The sequence below is a fragment of the Rhinopithecus roxellana genome, chromosome 1 (genome assembly GCF_007565055.1).
Source record: "Rhinopithecus roxellana isolate Shanxi Qingling chromosome 1, ASM756505v1, whole genome shotgun sequence".
In the NCBI taxonomy this organism is placed as follows: domain Eukaryota; kingdom Metazoa; phylum Chordata; class Mammalia; order Primates; family Cercopithecidae; genus Rhinopithecus; species Rhinopithecus roxellana.
In genome coordinates, this window is record NC_044549.1 from 121,200,464 (window position 1) to 121,216,060 (window position 15,597).

Below are 15,597 nucleotides of genomic sequence, written 5' to 3' on the forward strand. Positions count from 1 at the left end.
GGAGTGAAGTATATAGAGTGTATACTTCATATGTACTTAAAAGACACACAATGAAAATGCCATCCCCTTAAATTGTGTTCCTTAAAGATACCTTTTTAATCATTGTTGTATATCCTCCAGGCTCTCAACATGTGATTTTGTGAGTATGTGAGAGACTGTGTGTGTAAGCATGGACGTGTGAGATTGTTTCCGCATGTTTTCAAACACTAGATAGTATCAACCTTTTCAAACTCTGCCAGTATGCTAGTTAGAAATATTTCATGTTGATTTACATTTAAAAAATTGTTCGTAACACTGAACATTTTTTCATATACCTTTTGGCCTTTGTGTATATTAGGTAGAGGTCTGTCACATCTCTTGTCCATTTTTAAATTTCTTCTATTCTTTGTAATTTGTAAGAGATACTAGTATATTGGAATATTCCTTTCTTATTCTGCCTACAAAGAAATGTTGCATCTGTCAGTTTGTAGAGTTGATGGAGAATTCAGAAAGCTCATAGTGATTTGAAAGTCAGTAAAGCCACCTGGAAACACGAATTCTCTGTAGCTGCATCCAGCTCAGGAAACCTCCCAAGGATATGTAAATAGAGGACTCAGGTGCCTGTCACTTTCCAGTCAAGCAAATTTAAATACTGACAGACACATTTTAACAGATTCGGTCACTTCACAGTTTGGTAAACTATAATCGCAATTTGCTCCTTATAACCTCTTAATAAATTATTCATCTCCAGTGGGGGAAGATTGATGTAATGATCTCACTTTCCTACCTTAGGTGTTTCATCAGCACAGACGCCTCACCTTCCCACGCATGCAGACTCGCAGACGCCCTCTACTGGAACTGACACGCAGACACTCAGCGGCTCCGCCGCCAATGCCACACTCAGCCCTACCCCAGGCAGCAATGATATCTCAGGTTTGCGGGTCCTTTAGACTTGTGCAAATGTGAAGAGTGCAAGACGACTACCTGTATTTAAGAATGGTGTGAGGAAATCTAACCATTTATTTAACGTGCAGCTACTGTTAGTTGATGAATTTGGAATTTCAGTCACTCTTAGGAATATGAAACCACAGAACAAGTGTCTTTTTAGTAGAGATGAAATAATAATGAGAATTGTGAGACTACAGCAAAAATCTTCTCAGGAGGAAAGAGTTATTCAGGGCAGTCTATTTTTTATGTATTTTAGGCAATTATTCTACAAGGAAAACTTTTTGTTAGAAGTAAGAAATAACATGCATAAATCTTTACTTAAAGACTTTGCACCAACAAAAAACAGGCTGAAGAGTGACTCCTATTATCAATGAAGGGCACTGAGAAATTGTAACCACAATGAAACTGTTATTTACAGAATGAGAAAAAAGAAAGGAATGGTTTTGTTTCCCATTCAAACATCAAGAATCTTTCAGGATGGCATCTCTGTGTTTATAACAACAGTACAAAATATTTCCTCCCTTTTCTTTTCAAAATTAATCTCCACATCACTTCGTGGTGCCCTTTTATATGCAAGAAAAACAAGTATGTTTTTTGTCAGATCACAAATCCACACAGTCGCATATGTAATTTCAGCGATCTGAGCGCTTGAAAGTTAAAGATATAAATGGTAGACCTATGTAGCTGGCAGGAACATGGTCTTGCTTTAGGTAGGAATCAAGCACATCATATAGAATAATCATTACTTTGCAGTATTAGAACTGCTCCCTTGGCATAAAAATCATTCCAGACAATCCACCCTCTTTAAACGAGTGGGAGAAGAGCCGCCCTCACCTGCCTCATTCCACCTAGTCCGGCTGCCGTGGGAACCACAATAAAAATATTTGGAGCTTTTAGCAAACCCACAGAACCCGAAATTGTGGAAGGGCAGAAACTGTAAAATAACAAAAAGGGACTGACCCCTGGTGGCTAGTTGTCACACAGACTAGTCTGCTCTGTCCTGGTCAAGGAATTCTTCCTCTCAAAGTGGCTAATTCCACTGATTAAAAATCTGTTAGGATTAATCAACCTAATTAAAATTGTAAATGCCACCCATAACCACCACTGAGAGTACCTGCATAACAAGAGAAAAGAAGTTTTCAAGTGAGGAGGAGGGAAGGTAGGGAGTTTGGGGAGGTTGATAGTGGAAGCCTCAAAACATCTTGGGAGCAGGGTCTGCTGGAGTGGGGAGAACAGAACAAGTGAGTGAGAGGAGTGCGGAAAAGAAGGTGGGAAAAGGCTGCTTTCAAAACTCTGCGGAGGGCCAGTTCTATGTCTGAATGAGTTTTTTAAAAGATGAATAAATGAGCTTTCCTCACTCTTCTACATGTTCTGCTGAAGCTCTCCTCTGGGGATCCAGAATGGAAAACCTCATGTTTATGTTGTTTATTCTGTTCTATGGTTTAGTTAAATTTTGTGGTTTAGCGGCTTTTGAAGACTGAGCTGAGAACCCATGCTCAATTATTTGGAAGATGCATTTTCAATTCTAATGGAATGTATGTGTGAAATTATAGACCGTACTGCATTTGTAACTGGTAGACACCAGCATGCTCAAATCAAAGCCATGTTCAGAACATGCATGCATGTATCACTGCTGAAATACAGACTCTGCCTGCAAATGTGAGATTAATCTCACATCATTAAACTGATGACACCAGGGATCTTGACAGAAAATAACCCAACAACCTCTTGAATAGAGGGTAGCTCATATTTATTTTGCTTTTTCCATGGCAACTAGCATAGTGCTAGTCATCTAGTAGGCACCAAATGAATATACATTGATTGCCTGTGCTGTCATTCTGGATGTGATGTTGGGCAATGATGTAAAATACCTTACATAATTTGAAGCCTGACAATGAAAAGTTCTAACCCAGTACAATGTGCAGTTTCTTTGGCTACTACACAAGATTCTATACCAATTAGTCCTTATGTGATTGGAAAATAAGAGAATGATGCCACTGTAATGTGGAGCTTGTTGAATTTCAAGCCAGTTTGATTTTTCCTGGCTAGGGGAGCCTGAATTGTGAAAGTAGAATTGTAACCTTCAGCTGGAAAGGAAAAAAAAGAAAACCTTTGAGCTCATGCTGTGGCACAGGCAGGATCCCATTCAGCTCTATTTTTAAAAAATTAAAACTGAGCACCTGCACCCAGGGATCCCTCCCCAGAGAGGTGTGTGCCTGCAAGGCTCTCAGCATGTATCAAGTTGCACTTCCTCCTGTGCCAACCTTTCACACTCAGAGCTCTACCTCCATCTACGTGGTCTCAGCACCACTAAGACAGCACCTGTCTGTACCGCTTTGATGCATTTTTTATATTGCCTAAGGCAGCCTGCAGCCCAGCATTTTAGGCTTCTTGGACTGTCCAAACTATATATATATATTTATTTTAAGTTGTGCTCTGATTATGAAGCCACATAGGTTTCCAGTTGTCTGTCCCTAAAGTCATCTTTCTCATAAGCCCTGGTGTTTTTGGTATGGTTCTGTAGAATATATGTGTCATAGTATAGCAGAAGGGCTTGAAGGTTTGTTTCTTTGCTGTAACTTTAGTAATTGTGCTTATGTTGGCTATCTGACTATTGTCCTTGCATGACAGACACAACTGACAGTACCGATGGCCCTTCTGATTGCAGATGTCCCAGGAGAGAGGAGTACAGCCAGCACCTTTCCTACAGACCCAATTTCCCCATTAGCAACCACCCTCATCCCTGCACGCAACAGCTCTGCTGCCTTACCTGCACGCACCTCCAACACCACCATCACAGCGAACACCTCAGGTCTGACTATGGTGCTGTAGGTGTCTTCAGTTATAGATAATGAAATGGAAACTCAAAACTTTAATGCAGCTCTTTTATTTTGTGCCAAATATTATTTGCAGGTTTCTCATTTTACAAATGTCCATGTATTAACACCAAATTATGCAAAAGAAACTTGCCAGTAAGCTTTTTCTGGGCATATTTTATTTTATTATTAACATGACAAAAGTCCATGGCAAAGAAGAATCAGTAATAGACCTTAATGTCATATAGCTCTGGGATCAAATCCAGTTTCTTCAACTTCCTAGCTGATTATAGGGCAAATTACTAATACTTTCTGTATGTCAGATTTGCTTTGTGTAAAAATGGACATAATAACAAACACTCCTTTCAAAATATTAACGTGATGACTGAATATGTAAAATCTGGTATGTAATAAATACTTAAAAAGAGTAATTGTGGCCCTTATTAGAATCCAAATATGCAAAGCCGTGAATGAAAGGGAAATGAATAGTTTGAGGAAGATTGCACATCAACTAAGAATTATATCAAGGAATGAATAGCTTTCCCTCAATTTATACAATGTTCAGTTTCAATGACTTGAAATAAATCTTTGATTCACTTTATTATTTTTAAAACAAGCAAACGTCAAATCAAACGAGGACTCATAGAGAAAAGATTCCATCAGGAAATTATCTTTGCTAAAGAGTTTTTCTTTCACCTTTTAATATAACAAACACATTAACTTTTATTCTCCTGTTCATTTTCTTGCAGATTCCTACCTTAATACCTCTGAAACAACCACTCTGAGCCCTTCTGGAAGCACTGGCATTTCAACCCCAACAATAGGTGACGTTACCCTCAGTCATGCAGCCACACAATCCCCACGTGCCTGGTGATGTGCTCTCACAAGGGCCTTCTACCCACTCTACCTCAGGCTCCTTTCTTTAAGTTGCATTAAGTGTTTGAATCCTGAGGGTGATGGAAGAGCAGGAAGATATTTCTCTGCTTAGCAGTGCAACAGCTGATGAGATCAGGATATAATTGTTACTGTCATAATCCATCAGAAAACATGTGTGAGAAATAACCACATCTACTGGAACTTTTTCTCTCAGGGGTTTACGTCTTAGTATGGGAAAGAACAGGCCCGTCAAAGGGGCTGTCCATTGCAAGCAGTGAGCAGCAGAGGGCTGATTGCAGAGTTCCAGTTAAGCAGTGAGAGGGCGTGGAGATAAAGGAAAGAGACATTGACGGGTGGCTACAGCAATGCTGGTATCTGTGAATCAGCAAGTAAGCTGATCAGAGCTTGCAAGCCCACCATTCTCCCCAGATTTGTCCAACCCAGAATCGAGATGAGCAGAGATCTCTTAGCTTACACAAAGCACATGTTCTCCCAATTATTCACTGGAATGCATACACCCACACAAGACACTACTCGATTTGTTGAGAGAGCAATTTGTTACCCTGGATCTAGTAGATGGGCAAAGAGCTTACAAAAGCTAATCTAGAGAATGAAGCAGTCCTTGCCTTTTCTCTGACTTTTATTTTATTTTATTTTTTTGTAAACAAAAAGTATGAACTTCGTACTATGGGAGTTATAATTATATAAATTGACATCGAGACTAATCAAACAAATGAAGACCTTTAAAATATTTTTGGCTGTGTGAATCTTCAGCCATGTTGCCATACCGCAATTAGATGTGTACCTAAAAGTCTTAATATTGCTAATTGCATTTATTGGGTATATTCATGAAAAAGTTTATAGAATTAGCTCACTCCTTTATAATGCTTTAAGTTTTGAAATGAAAACCTGTACTAGGCAAATTCTTCATATTCTGTTAAATCTAACTAGATAGACTTTGTGAAGTAGAAGTACTGTAAATCAGCTTTCCCCAAAATGATATGGCAGATAGTCTAAAGCAAAATTTTAGTAATTTACATTCTTTTTTCCTCCATTACAGCTACTACTCCATCCAAGCCAACATGTGGTAAGTTTATTTACTTAGAATCAGCATACCTCACTTTGGGATAGCACTTTAATTACATCTTTCTTTATTCCAAGCTTTCAGGACCCACTAGCAAACTGAACTCACTGGCTCTAATTTCTCACCAATGACTAGTCTCAAATTTTAAGAGCTAGTATCTCTTAGTAGTAAGATGTTTTGATTTTATATTCAGACCTAGATTTGAGTACCAGGATGTGTACTCGCTACACAGGGACATAGAGTTGGGAATGATAGACACTGGGAAATACAAGAGCGATGATGGAGCGAGGAAGGCAAGGGTTGGAAAACTACCTATATTGGGAACTATGCCTATTTCCTGGGTGTTGAATTCAATTTTACTGCAAACCCCAGCATCATGCAATATACCTTTGTAACAAACTTGCACATATAACCCTGGAATCCAAAATAAGAGTTGAAAACTAAATTTTCCAGTTAGACAACTTTGGTAAAGCCACTTAATTTTAGTTTAGGTATTTGAAAAAAAAAAATGAAATGACAGCAAGTTTGTTGGTGCACGGGGGGAGGACAAGGATTCAGTGTGATGATAAATATAAAATGTGGATAATACCTTCAAAGCTTATCAAGAAGAAAAATCTCTCTCTCTTTCTCTCTCTTTGTGTCTTGCTTGTTAGGGGCTGGTTCAAAGCAGATACCTGAAAACAGTTTGTCTCTCTCTTTTTTTTTTTTTTCTCATTTTCTTCCTTGATTCTCAGTTGAAGCAAAGTGGTTCTTCACGGTCAGGGCTTATTTCTCCTTTCATTTCTAAGTCTCACCACTGGAGTCACTGCCTTCAGTAGCTTTCCATACATTTAGTGTAAAGAGTGGCCTTCATATGTCTGTTTAATTAATATTATCTTTTATAATCATGTTGTTACTCACCTCTCCTCCTCTCTTCTTGCATCATTGCCTCCTTATGTTTTTCACTTAAGTAATATGGAACCACTTGCAGTTTATTTTCTTCTTTCTTTCCTTCCTTCCTTTTCTTTTCTTTTCTTTTTTTTTTTTTTTTTTTTTTTGAGACAGAGTCTTGCTCTGTCGCCCAGGCTGGAGTGCAGTGGCCAGATCTCAGCTCACTGCAAGCTCCGCCTCCTGGGTTCACGCCATTCTCCTGCCTCAGCCTCCCAAGTAGCTGGGACTACAGGCGCCCGCCACCTCGCCCGGCTAGTTTTTTGTATTTTTTAGTAGAGACGGGGTTTCACCATATTGGCCAGGATGGTCTCGATCTCCTGACCTCGTGATCCACCCGTCTCGGCCTCCCAAAGTGCTGGGATTACAGGCTTGAGCCACCGCGCCTGGCCTTCTTTTTTCTTTCTTTCTTTCTTTCTTTCTTTTTCTTTCTTTCTCTCTCTCTCTCTCTCTCTCTCTCTCTCTCTCTCTCTCTCTCTCTCTCTCTCCTTCCTTCCTTCCTTCCTTCCTCCCTTCTTTTTCTTTTCTTTTCTTTTCTTTTCTTTTTTTTTTCTCACTCTGTTGCCCAGGCTGGAGTGCAGTGGTACAATCTCAGTTCACTGCAACCTCTGCCTCCTGGGTTCAAGTGATTCTCCTGCCTCAGCCTCCCAAGTAGCTGGGACTACAGGCACATGCCACGGAGCCCAGCTGATTTTTCTATTTTTAGTAGAGATGGGGTTTCACCATGTTGCCCACGCTGGTCTTGAACTCCTGACCTCAGGTGATCAACCCGCCTCAGCCTTCCAAAGTGCTCGGATTATAGGCATGAGTCACCCACTTACAGTTTTCTAAACATATACTGTTCCTTCCTGCCTCTGTGGCCACTCCTGCTCTTCCTCTACAATCGGAATTCTGCTCCAACCTCATTCCCCAAACCCCATGTCTATTTTTCTATTTCCTGTCCATATTTTAAAACACAAAGTAAGTCAGTTTCTCTGGAAATCCTGTCCTATACCTTACAAATGGAACAGATCGCTCTCTTTTTAGTGCCACATTATTTCTGGCATAATCTTATTGAAGAGGTTTGTATGTCTCCTGCAATTTATGCTCATGTCTGCCTCCACATTGGAGGATACATTTCTAAAAGCCGATTATATCTAACTTGCCTTTGAATTCCTAGTGTTGGTGACCATGTCTTACGCATGACAAGGGCTTAATAATTTTTGTTGAATAACAATGAATTAATAAATTTATATTTGTTGTAAAGATACTTTTATCACTCAGCAGAAATTGTTGACACTAAAAAAAAAAAAGGTGCTATGGAGGCATATTATCAATCATAATTTTATCCAAGTTAAGGAATGAATTAGGGCTTCTGGTCTCTGAGTAATTAATGCTCCACATATATGAAGAAACAGATAGTTAATAACTACATTTTAGAAAACAAGAAAATTATAAAGCAAGAATAAATGTCTCAGATGCATCATTTATTTGTGCATCAAGTCAACAAGTAACTAATGAGTTCCCATTAATGATATATATTAGGCATATTCCTGGATTTACAGTGATAATAAAAATAGACTAGACTTTGCTCTCATGGAAGTTCCAAGTTCAGCTAGGAAGACAGACACTCATCTGGTAATCATCCAAATATAAATTTACAAGCTGGGGTTGTTGATACGGCAGTAAAGCACAGAGAATTACGAGAAAAATGATATGGAGGCACCTGATATGTTTCTTCCTTTTCATGTTTCTGGGGATATTTGGTTAGTTGATTTCATATTTTGGTATTTGTATTAATGTGGTTTTGTTTATTCTGGAAAAATAAGATAACACTCAATCTTCTATTTTCTTTTAGCTGAAAAATATGCAAACATCACTGTGGATTACTTATATAACAAGGAAACTAAATTATTTACAGCAAAGCTAAATGTTAATGAGAATGTGGAATGTACAAACAATAATCACACACACAATATTTGCACAAAAAATGAGGTGCTTAATCTTCCAGAATGTAAAGAAATGAATGTTTTCATATCTCATAATTCATGTACAGATCCTCATAAAGAATTAAAATTAGATGTGCCACCAGGTAAATATCAATTTATTTCTTTTCATAAATTTATAAAATCAGTACACTTTCGCATGTGGTGTTCTCCACTGGTCACAGGAACTGGTCTGGTGAGAGAACAGGGCTGAGGAAAAGGAAGTCCCTTGGAAAAGAGTGGGTGAACTTTCTGCTTTCTTAACCAAGTAAAAATGATAGAGTCATATAAGCCTTCTGTTTACATTCATAAATCACCACTTCTACTTCTTTAACAGGGAGATGTTCATGTGCACTAAATATAATTTATCCTGCTAAGTGATTGTCTATAAGCTTTCTTTATTCTCCTCTACTTAACTGAAGTCATTAATTATACATGTACATATATTTATTCTTTTTTAAGTATAAGTTTATCTGAAATATATTAGGGAGAAACATAAAGGATTTGATGTGTACAGGAAGAACTAAAATACATTCACAAAAAGGAAGGTTATGGTCATGTTAGGGAGATCAAGCTGGTTTTGTCAGCTAAGCCACTGCTGGGAAAGAGGAGCGGGTGACAGGCGTCGGGCAGACTCCAGGGAAGCATCTCTTAGCCAAATGCATTCTGGAAAAGGGATTCCAGAGCTGTGTAATTTAAAAAAAAAGTCATATCATTTAATAATTCAAGACTGTTAATAAATGTGTTAACATTTAAATATGTTGAAATCCATTTAATTTATTCATTTTCCCTAAATATACTGAGATAAATTGCCAATTAAACACAGAAGATAACAATACTTAAAAATGCATTTCCCAAGAGGGAAACCCCCAATACTCTTTATAATAATCATTCAATTAAAAGTAAATAAAGAGTAAACAAAAAATTGAAGATATAAACAAAAATACAAAACAGAATGAGTGTTTTTTAAAAATGTGCAAAAGCTACAATTTTGTCAATGTTTGCTTGCATTTCATTTTTAATGTAGTATAACTTATAAATGAAACACTACCAAAATATATGGTGCTAAACATAATAAAGTAAATAATAAAAAAACCACCAAATCCCTAGAGTTATTAGACTTTCCCCATAACAATCTCAATACTTACCAAATTCTATGTTATTAGCATAATTTCAGTGGCTTTAACTGAGAATTTAGGAATGAGTGAGGGCTTGGGACACACATTATGAAATACTAATCAAGTTTATTTCTGTATCTTCTTGACAGAGGTTGAAAAGTTTCGGTTAGATAATTGTACAAAGGATGTAGAAGCAAATACCACTATTCATTTAAAATGGGAAATTATTGAAAGCTTTACTTGTAATAAAAGTAAAATTACCTACAGATTTCAATGTGGTAAGAATATAACATTGACCAGAAATTTTTTTTTGTGGTACAATGTTGCTCTAGATATTATTTAATTTTACTCTGTCCTTTCTCTCTTCCTCTCTGCCTCTCTTGTTCTCCCTCTATTTCTCTTTTTTCTTTCTTGTCTTTTTCTTGGTCTGTGGTATATTTAGAGTCAAATAATTAAATTATCTATACCATTTAAACAAATTCACAAAATAAATTAATACTTCTCATGAAAAATAAATATCTAAAAATTAAAAGTCAATTAATTTACAATAATTTTCTTGGCAATTATTATAAATATTAGAGAATTATAAATGTGAAATTAGAAAATAAATGTGTGTGTGAAATATCGCATCGATATACTCATTTGAAATATTTCTTTATTTCAGGTGATAAAACATCTGATAAGGAAGACATTTATTTAAAAAACCTTGAACCTGAATATGAGTATAAGTGTGACTCAGAAATAGTCTATAATAAGAACAAGTATACTAATATAACTAAAATTATAAAAACAGATTTTGGGAGTGAGTATGTTACTTACATTTATATATAAAATTGCTTTCCTTTTCATGTTCTTATAATTCTTTGAGAATCATAGGAAATGAGTTGTCTTTTTACTGTTTTTGATACTTTTTAAACATATGCTTTTTATTTCGATGAAGCTCAATTTATCTATTTTTACATCTTTTGCTTATGCTTTTGGTGTCATATATAAAAGTCCATTGCCAAGTCATGCAGATTTATCCATATGTTTTGTTCTAAAAATTGTATAGCTTTAGCTCTTAAATTTAGCTCTGTTACCCACTTTGAGTTAATATTTGTGTATGGTGTGAGGTAAGAGTCTAATTTCATTTTGTTGCTTATGGCCATCTAATTTTTCTAGCGCCATTTGCTGAAAACACTATTTCTTCCCCCATTGAATAGGCTTGCCATTCTTATCAAAAATTAGTTGACCATAATGATGGGTTTATTTCTGAACTTTCAGTTTTATTTTATTGATTTGTATGTCATGCTTACACTGTCAATTACTGCTGCTTTGTAGTAAATTTCGAAATTGGAAACTGTAAGTTCCCCCAAATTCTTGCTTTTCCTTAAGATTGTTTAGAATATCTAAGGGAACTTGGAATTCTGTATGACTATAAGGATCAACTTTTCAATTTTTATAAAGAAGCCATCTGGGATTCTTTCAGGGATTGCCTTGAATCTGTAGATCAGTTTGGGAAATATTGCCAGCTTAACCATGTTAGTCTTCCAGTTCATGAACACAAGGTGTCTTTCCATTAATTTAGGTCTTCTTTAATTTATTTTACAAATGTTTTGTAGTTTTGTAGTTTTCAACGCATTAGTCTTATAATTCTTTTGTTAAATTTATTTCTAGTTTAAGTTTATTCCTGGTTATAATACTGTTGTTTTCTTAATCACATTTTCAGATTTGTTACTAATGTATAAAAATACAATTGATTTTTCTGTATTGATCTTGCAATCTGTCACATTACTGAACTTGTTTATTAATGATAATATTGAGAAATTTTTGACACAACTTATTAATGTGATTCTAAATTTTGTTTTGTTTTCATTTGATTTGATTTTGAGACGGAGTCTCGCTCTGTTGCCCAGGCTGGAGTTCAGTGGGCGATCTCGGCTCACTGCAACCTCTGACTCCTGGGTTCAAGCAACTCTCCTGCCTTGGCCTCCCAAGTAGCTGGGACTACAGGCGCGTGCCACCATGCCCAGCTAATTTTCTATATTTTTAGTAGAGACGAGGTTTCACCATGTTAACCAAGATGGTCTAGATCTCCTGACCTTGTGATCTGCCCACCTCAGCCTCCCCAAAGTGCTGGAATTACAGGCGTGAGCCACCATGCCCGGCCCATGATTCTAAGTTTTATATAAAAAGGACAGTTGAACACTAAAGAGGCTGCCTAAATCCATGTCTCCTCAAAATCCTCCAAAATAATATATAGCTACAAGAAGAGCAAATAAAACTATGTAAAAACTATATCCTTAGCATAACTAGAAAATTTTAATATATTTTTTATAAGTACCAGAATTATTACATTATTTGTAAATCGATATAACAAAATAGAAATCCCAGAAAACTATGTTTTGTATTTGAAAAAAGCACAAAATGTTTTCAGTGGGGGAAAAATAGTCTTTTCAACTAATGATACTGGTATCTCTGTAGAAAGAAAATGAACATCAGCTCTCACCTCTCAACAAACACAAAAATTAATTCAAAATGGATTCCAGACCTAAATACTAAACCGATAATTATAAAAATTCTAATCAAAAGACGTAGGAGAAAATGTGTGCCTTTAGCAAAGATTTCTTAGGGCACAAAAGCAAGAAACAAAAATTTTGATGAATTGGAGTTCATCAAAATTTAACATTCCTGCTCTTTGGATGATGCCATTAAGGAAATAAAAAAGCAATACATTGTAAAAAATCAAAATTAATTTTTTCAACAACAGAAGTTTTTCTAGAATATATAGAGAACTTTTTCAGCTGCAAAATAGGAATAAAATAGCTCAATTGAAAATGGACATTTTTAATATATACTTCACAAAAGAGGATATACAAGTGGTGAATAAACACATTAAATGATGCTCAACATCATTAGTTATCTGAGAAATGCAAATTAAAACAATACTGAGATGATAATACTACACATGCATTCAAATGGCTAAACTTAAAAAGACGGATACTAGTAACTATTGGTTAGGATGTGCAGCCATGACCCAGGAATTTCACTACAGGTATTTACCAAAGAGGAAACACGACAAAGCAGATTCATTCATAGTAGCCAAAACCTGGAAACAGCCCAAATGTGTATTAACTGCTGAATCATAGGTAAAACGTGGTATATCTTTACAATAACTACTGATAGATTTTTTAAATGTAACTATGACACATGCAACTAAGTGAATGAATCTTCAGAACGTTACATTGAGTGCAATATGTTAGGTGTGAAAAAGTACTTACTGTTTAACTTTATTTACATGCAATGGATAAAAAGACAAATTTAACCTGTAGTAACAGAAAGTTGATTAGACGCTATGTGAGTCTGGTCAAAGGAATTGAGTTGACTGGGAAGTGCCACAGAAGGACATTTTGGGATCACAGAAATTTTCTTCATCTTGATTGTGGTGTTGGTTATGTGGATGTATACATTTGTTACAACTCATTAAACTATATCTCAAATGGGTACATTTTAAGGTCAATTTTACTTCATACACTTTATTTAAACATTTATCAGTTTTTCTCAGTTTCAAATGACTAGTTACTGAAAGCAATGACAAGTGCTACTCAATGACTGCTACATTTATTAGTGCTGTGAATACCAGGTTTTCAGCACAGCAAAACCTACAAATCTCAGGATTTGTAGGCAGTATCTGGGTAATAATATATATGAATAATTTGTATGAAAGGAAAAGGGAGTTCTCAGACATCTTCAAGTCAGTGGAATGCTTAGGTTTCACAATGCCAATCTGGTGTGACATTTACTTTGTTAAAGGAATTTACTATAAAACAAATTAAATAAGCCCAGATGCATTTCTTTAAATTTTATTTTTAATTCATCATTTGTCAAAACATGGTTATCAATAATGCATGCTTATAATATGAAGAATGCTTTACCCATGTCTTATTTTTCATATTACTTAACATTCTTATTCTTTTAACAGTTCCAGGACAGCCTCAGATTATTGTTTGTACAAGTGAAGCTGCACATCAAGGAGTAATTGCCTGGAATCCCCCTCAAAGACTATTTGATCATTTTACCCTCTGTTATGTAAACAAGACAGGTAATCTGTGTAGAATTTAATTTCATCAGAAAAGAGAAATCAAGAATTTGAAAGTACTAGAAATTTTGATCAAGCCAGTGAGCCACGAAGCTCTCTGTTTAGAGACTGGATAGGCATAGTATACACACTGGTCTTAGAATTGCTTCCACTCATTCAAAGCTTTCCAGCCTCAGAAATGACTGAAATCCAGAACATTCTAAATATTTGCTTGTCTTTCTTGATCTTAGTTTAAATCTTTGTGCTGCAAAGCCTAGAGACAGAAAATCTCTGGATGACAATACTCATTTCTGTCTTGCAAATATTTTGTAAGTGATTTTAACCACTTTGAACTCATCATTCAGACTTCTAAACAAACCAACAAACAAGCAAACCCCTTTTAAAACTTGTTTCAGCTGATAATACAGACAAAATATTGGGTGAGTAAAAATGAACATGGGCCCATGTAACCACTGAGGCCAGTTTGGTATAATCTTGGGAGCATAGTTCTAAGTTTAGAATTAGACTTCTGCAGAAGTAATGCATTAAATAAATAAATAAATAAATAAATAAATACCAAGAAAGAAATGTGCTATGACTAGTTCACTCATGAAATGTTCAAATGATATGCTATTTAAGAGAACAAATATCTTCTGGACAATTTAAAGGATCTAAAATGTTTGTAGAAAATAACATCAGTGGAGTATCTCAGAGCATCCTTAATGCCTGGGATAGACCTTTCTCTATTCTTTTATCCATAGGTTAAAATAGGAGTGAAGTGAACCTCTTACAGAATTCTGTCACTCTGTGCTGTGGGGAAGGAACCAGACATAAATTTCAAAACTTGAAAAGTGAAAGACTATTTTTCTTCATTATATTATTTTATATTTTAATGGCCTTTTTTTGCTAGTGTCTTTAGGTCTTAATAATCAGACTACTAAAGCAAAGTTAGATATGCATGTAGTTTTCAAATTAACATTCAAAGGCCAAGGAAAAGAAATATATATGATATATTTGAGGTTATGGTAAATTTAAAAGTTAAGTCTACGGGAATTAAAAATGGAAATTCCAGGAAGATAAAACAGCAGAGGTACTGTCTGCCTCATTGGACACCTCTTTTACAAACACTTTGTGTAGCTTCTATGAGAACACATTGTTCATTTTTTTTCTCTTCTCTGAATCTTCTATTCACTCTCCCTTGCTGCATTCTTCAACGTCTACACTCTCTACTAGAGAGTATTGTTGATGTCAGAGTATATGGTAGACATTTTATGCGTTTATGGCTCTTTTATATTTTACACAGTTTTTTTTTAAACTGTATTTCCACTGTATTTGCATAATTAGGGTAAAAAGGATGTAATGAGTTAGTAGCAGTCTGTGAATTTTGCTTTGTTTGTTGGCAACTATCATAGATCCTTCTTATTGGGCAACTAAATAGTGTTACCCAAATTTAATAACTGTCCACATAGAACACTTAAACGGGATTGAATGGCTGAGAAGGGGAGGCTAGATAATACCAGGCTGTGTGTTTTCTTTTCTCCAAAGCCGCCGACTGGTGACTGAATGCAGTTTTGGACCATGCCCTAACACTGCATAAAGGGCTCCTTGGAGCCAGCTCTACTCTAAACAGCCTGCTCTGCTTTTGTTTTCTTCTTCATCTCAAACATACACTTCTCTCCTCTCCCATGTTATCTAAGGCAAAGAGAGTTGATAGGATTATAGTATTGTTAAGGCAATTTAACTTTTCTCACCATTTTAAATAAAAGTACTATTAAAAATCCACAGGAAGAAAGTCTATGAAATTTGCAGTTTGTATTACTTTTTAATC

At 35.8% G+C, this 15,597-nt stretch overlaps 1 protein-coding gene across 6 annotated transcripts in view; it reads left to right on the plus strand.

Annotated features, from left to right (window-relative positions):
* PTPRC (protein tyrosine phosphatase receptor type C) overlaps positions 1–15,597 on the plus strand; it is a 136,314-nt gene that overhangs the window by 69,886 nt on the left and 50,831 nt on the right. For 3 of the 6 annotated variants that reach the window (XM_030929668.1, XM_010358238.2, XM_030929671.1), the window contains 8 exons: positions 772–912; positions 3,596–3,739; positions 4,493–4,567; positions 5,680–5,706; positions 8,468–8,701; positions 9,862–9,990; positions 10,377–10,514; positions 13,674–13,793. In XM_030929668.1, the coding sequence (XP_030785528.1) occupies positions 772–912; positions 3,596–3,739; positions 4,493–4,567; positions 5,680–5,706; positions 8,468–8,701; positions 9,862–9,990; positions 10,377–10,514; positions 13,674–13,793 (1,008 nt within the window). The remainder of the gene's footprint in view (positions 1–771; positions 913–3,595; positions 3,740–4,492; positions 4,568–5,679; positions 5,707–8,467; positions 8,702–9,861; positions 9,991–10,376; positions 10,515–13,673; positions 13,794–15,597) is intronic. The other 3 variants (XM_030929670.1, XM_030929672.1, XM_030929673.1) reach the window with 2 other exon arrangements.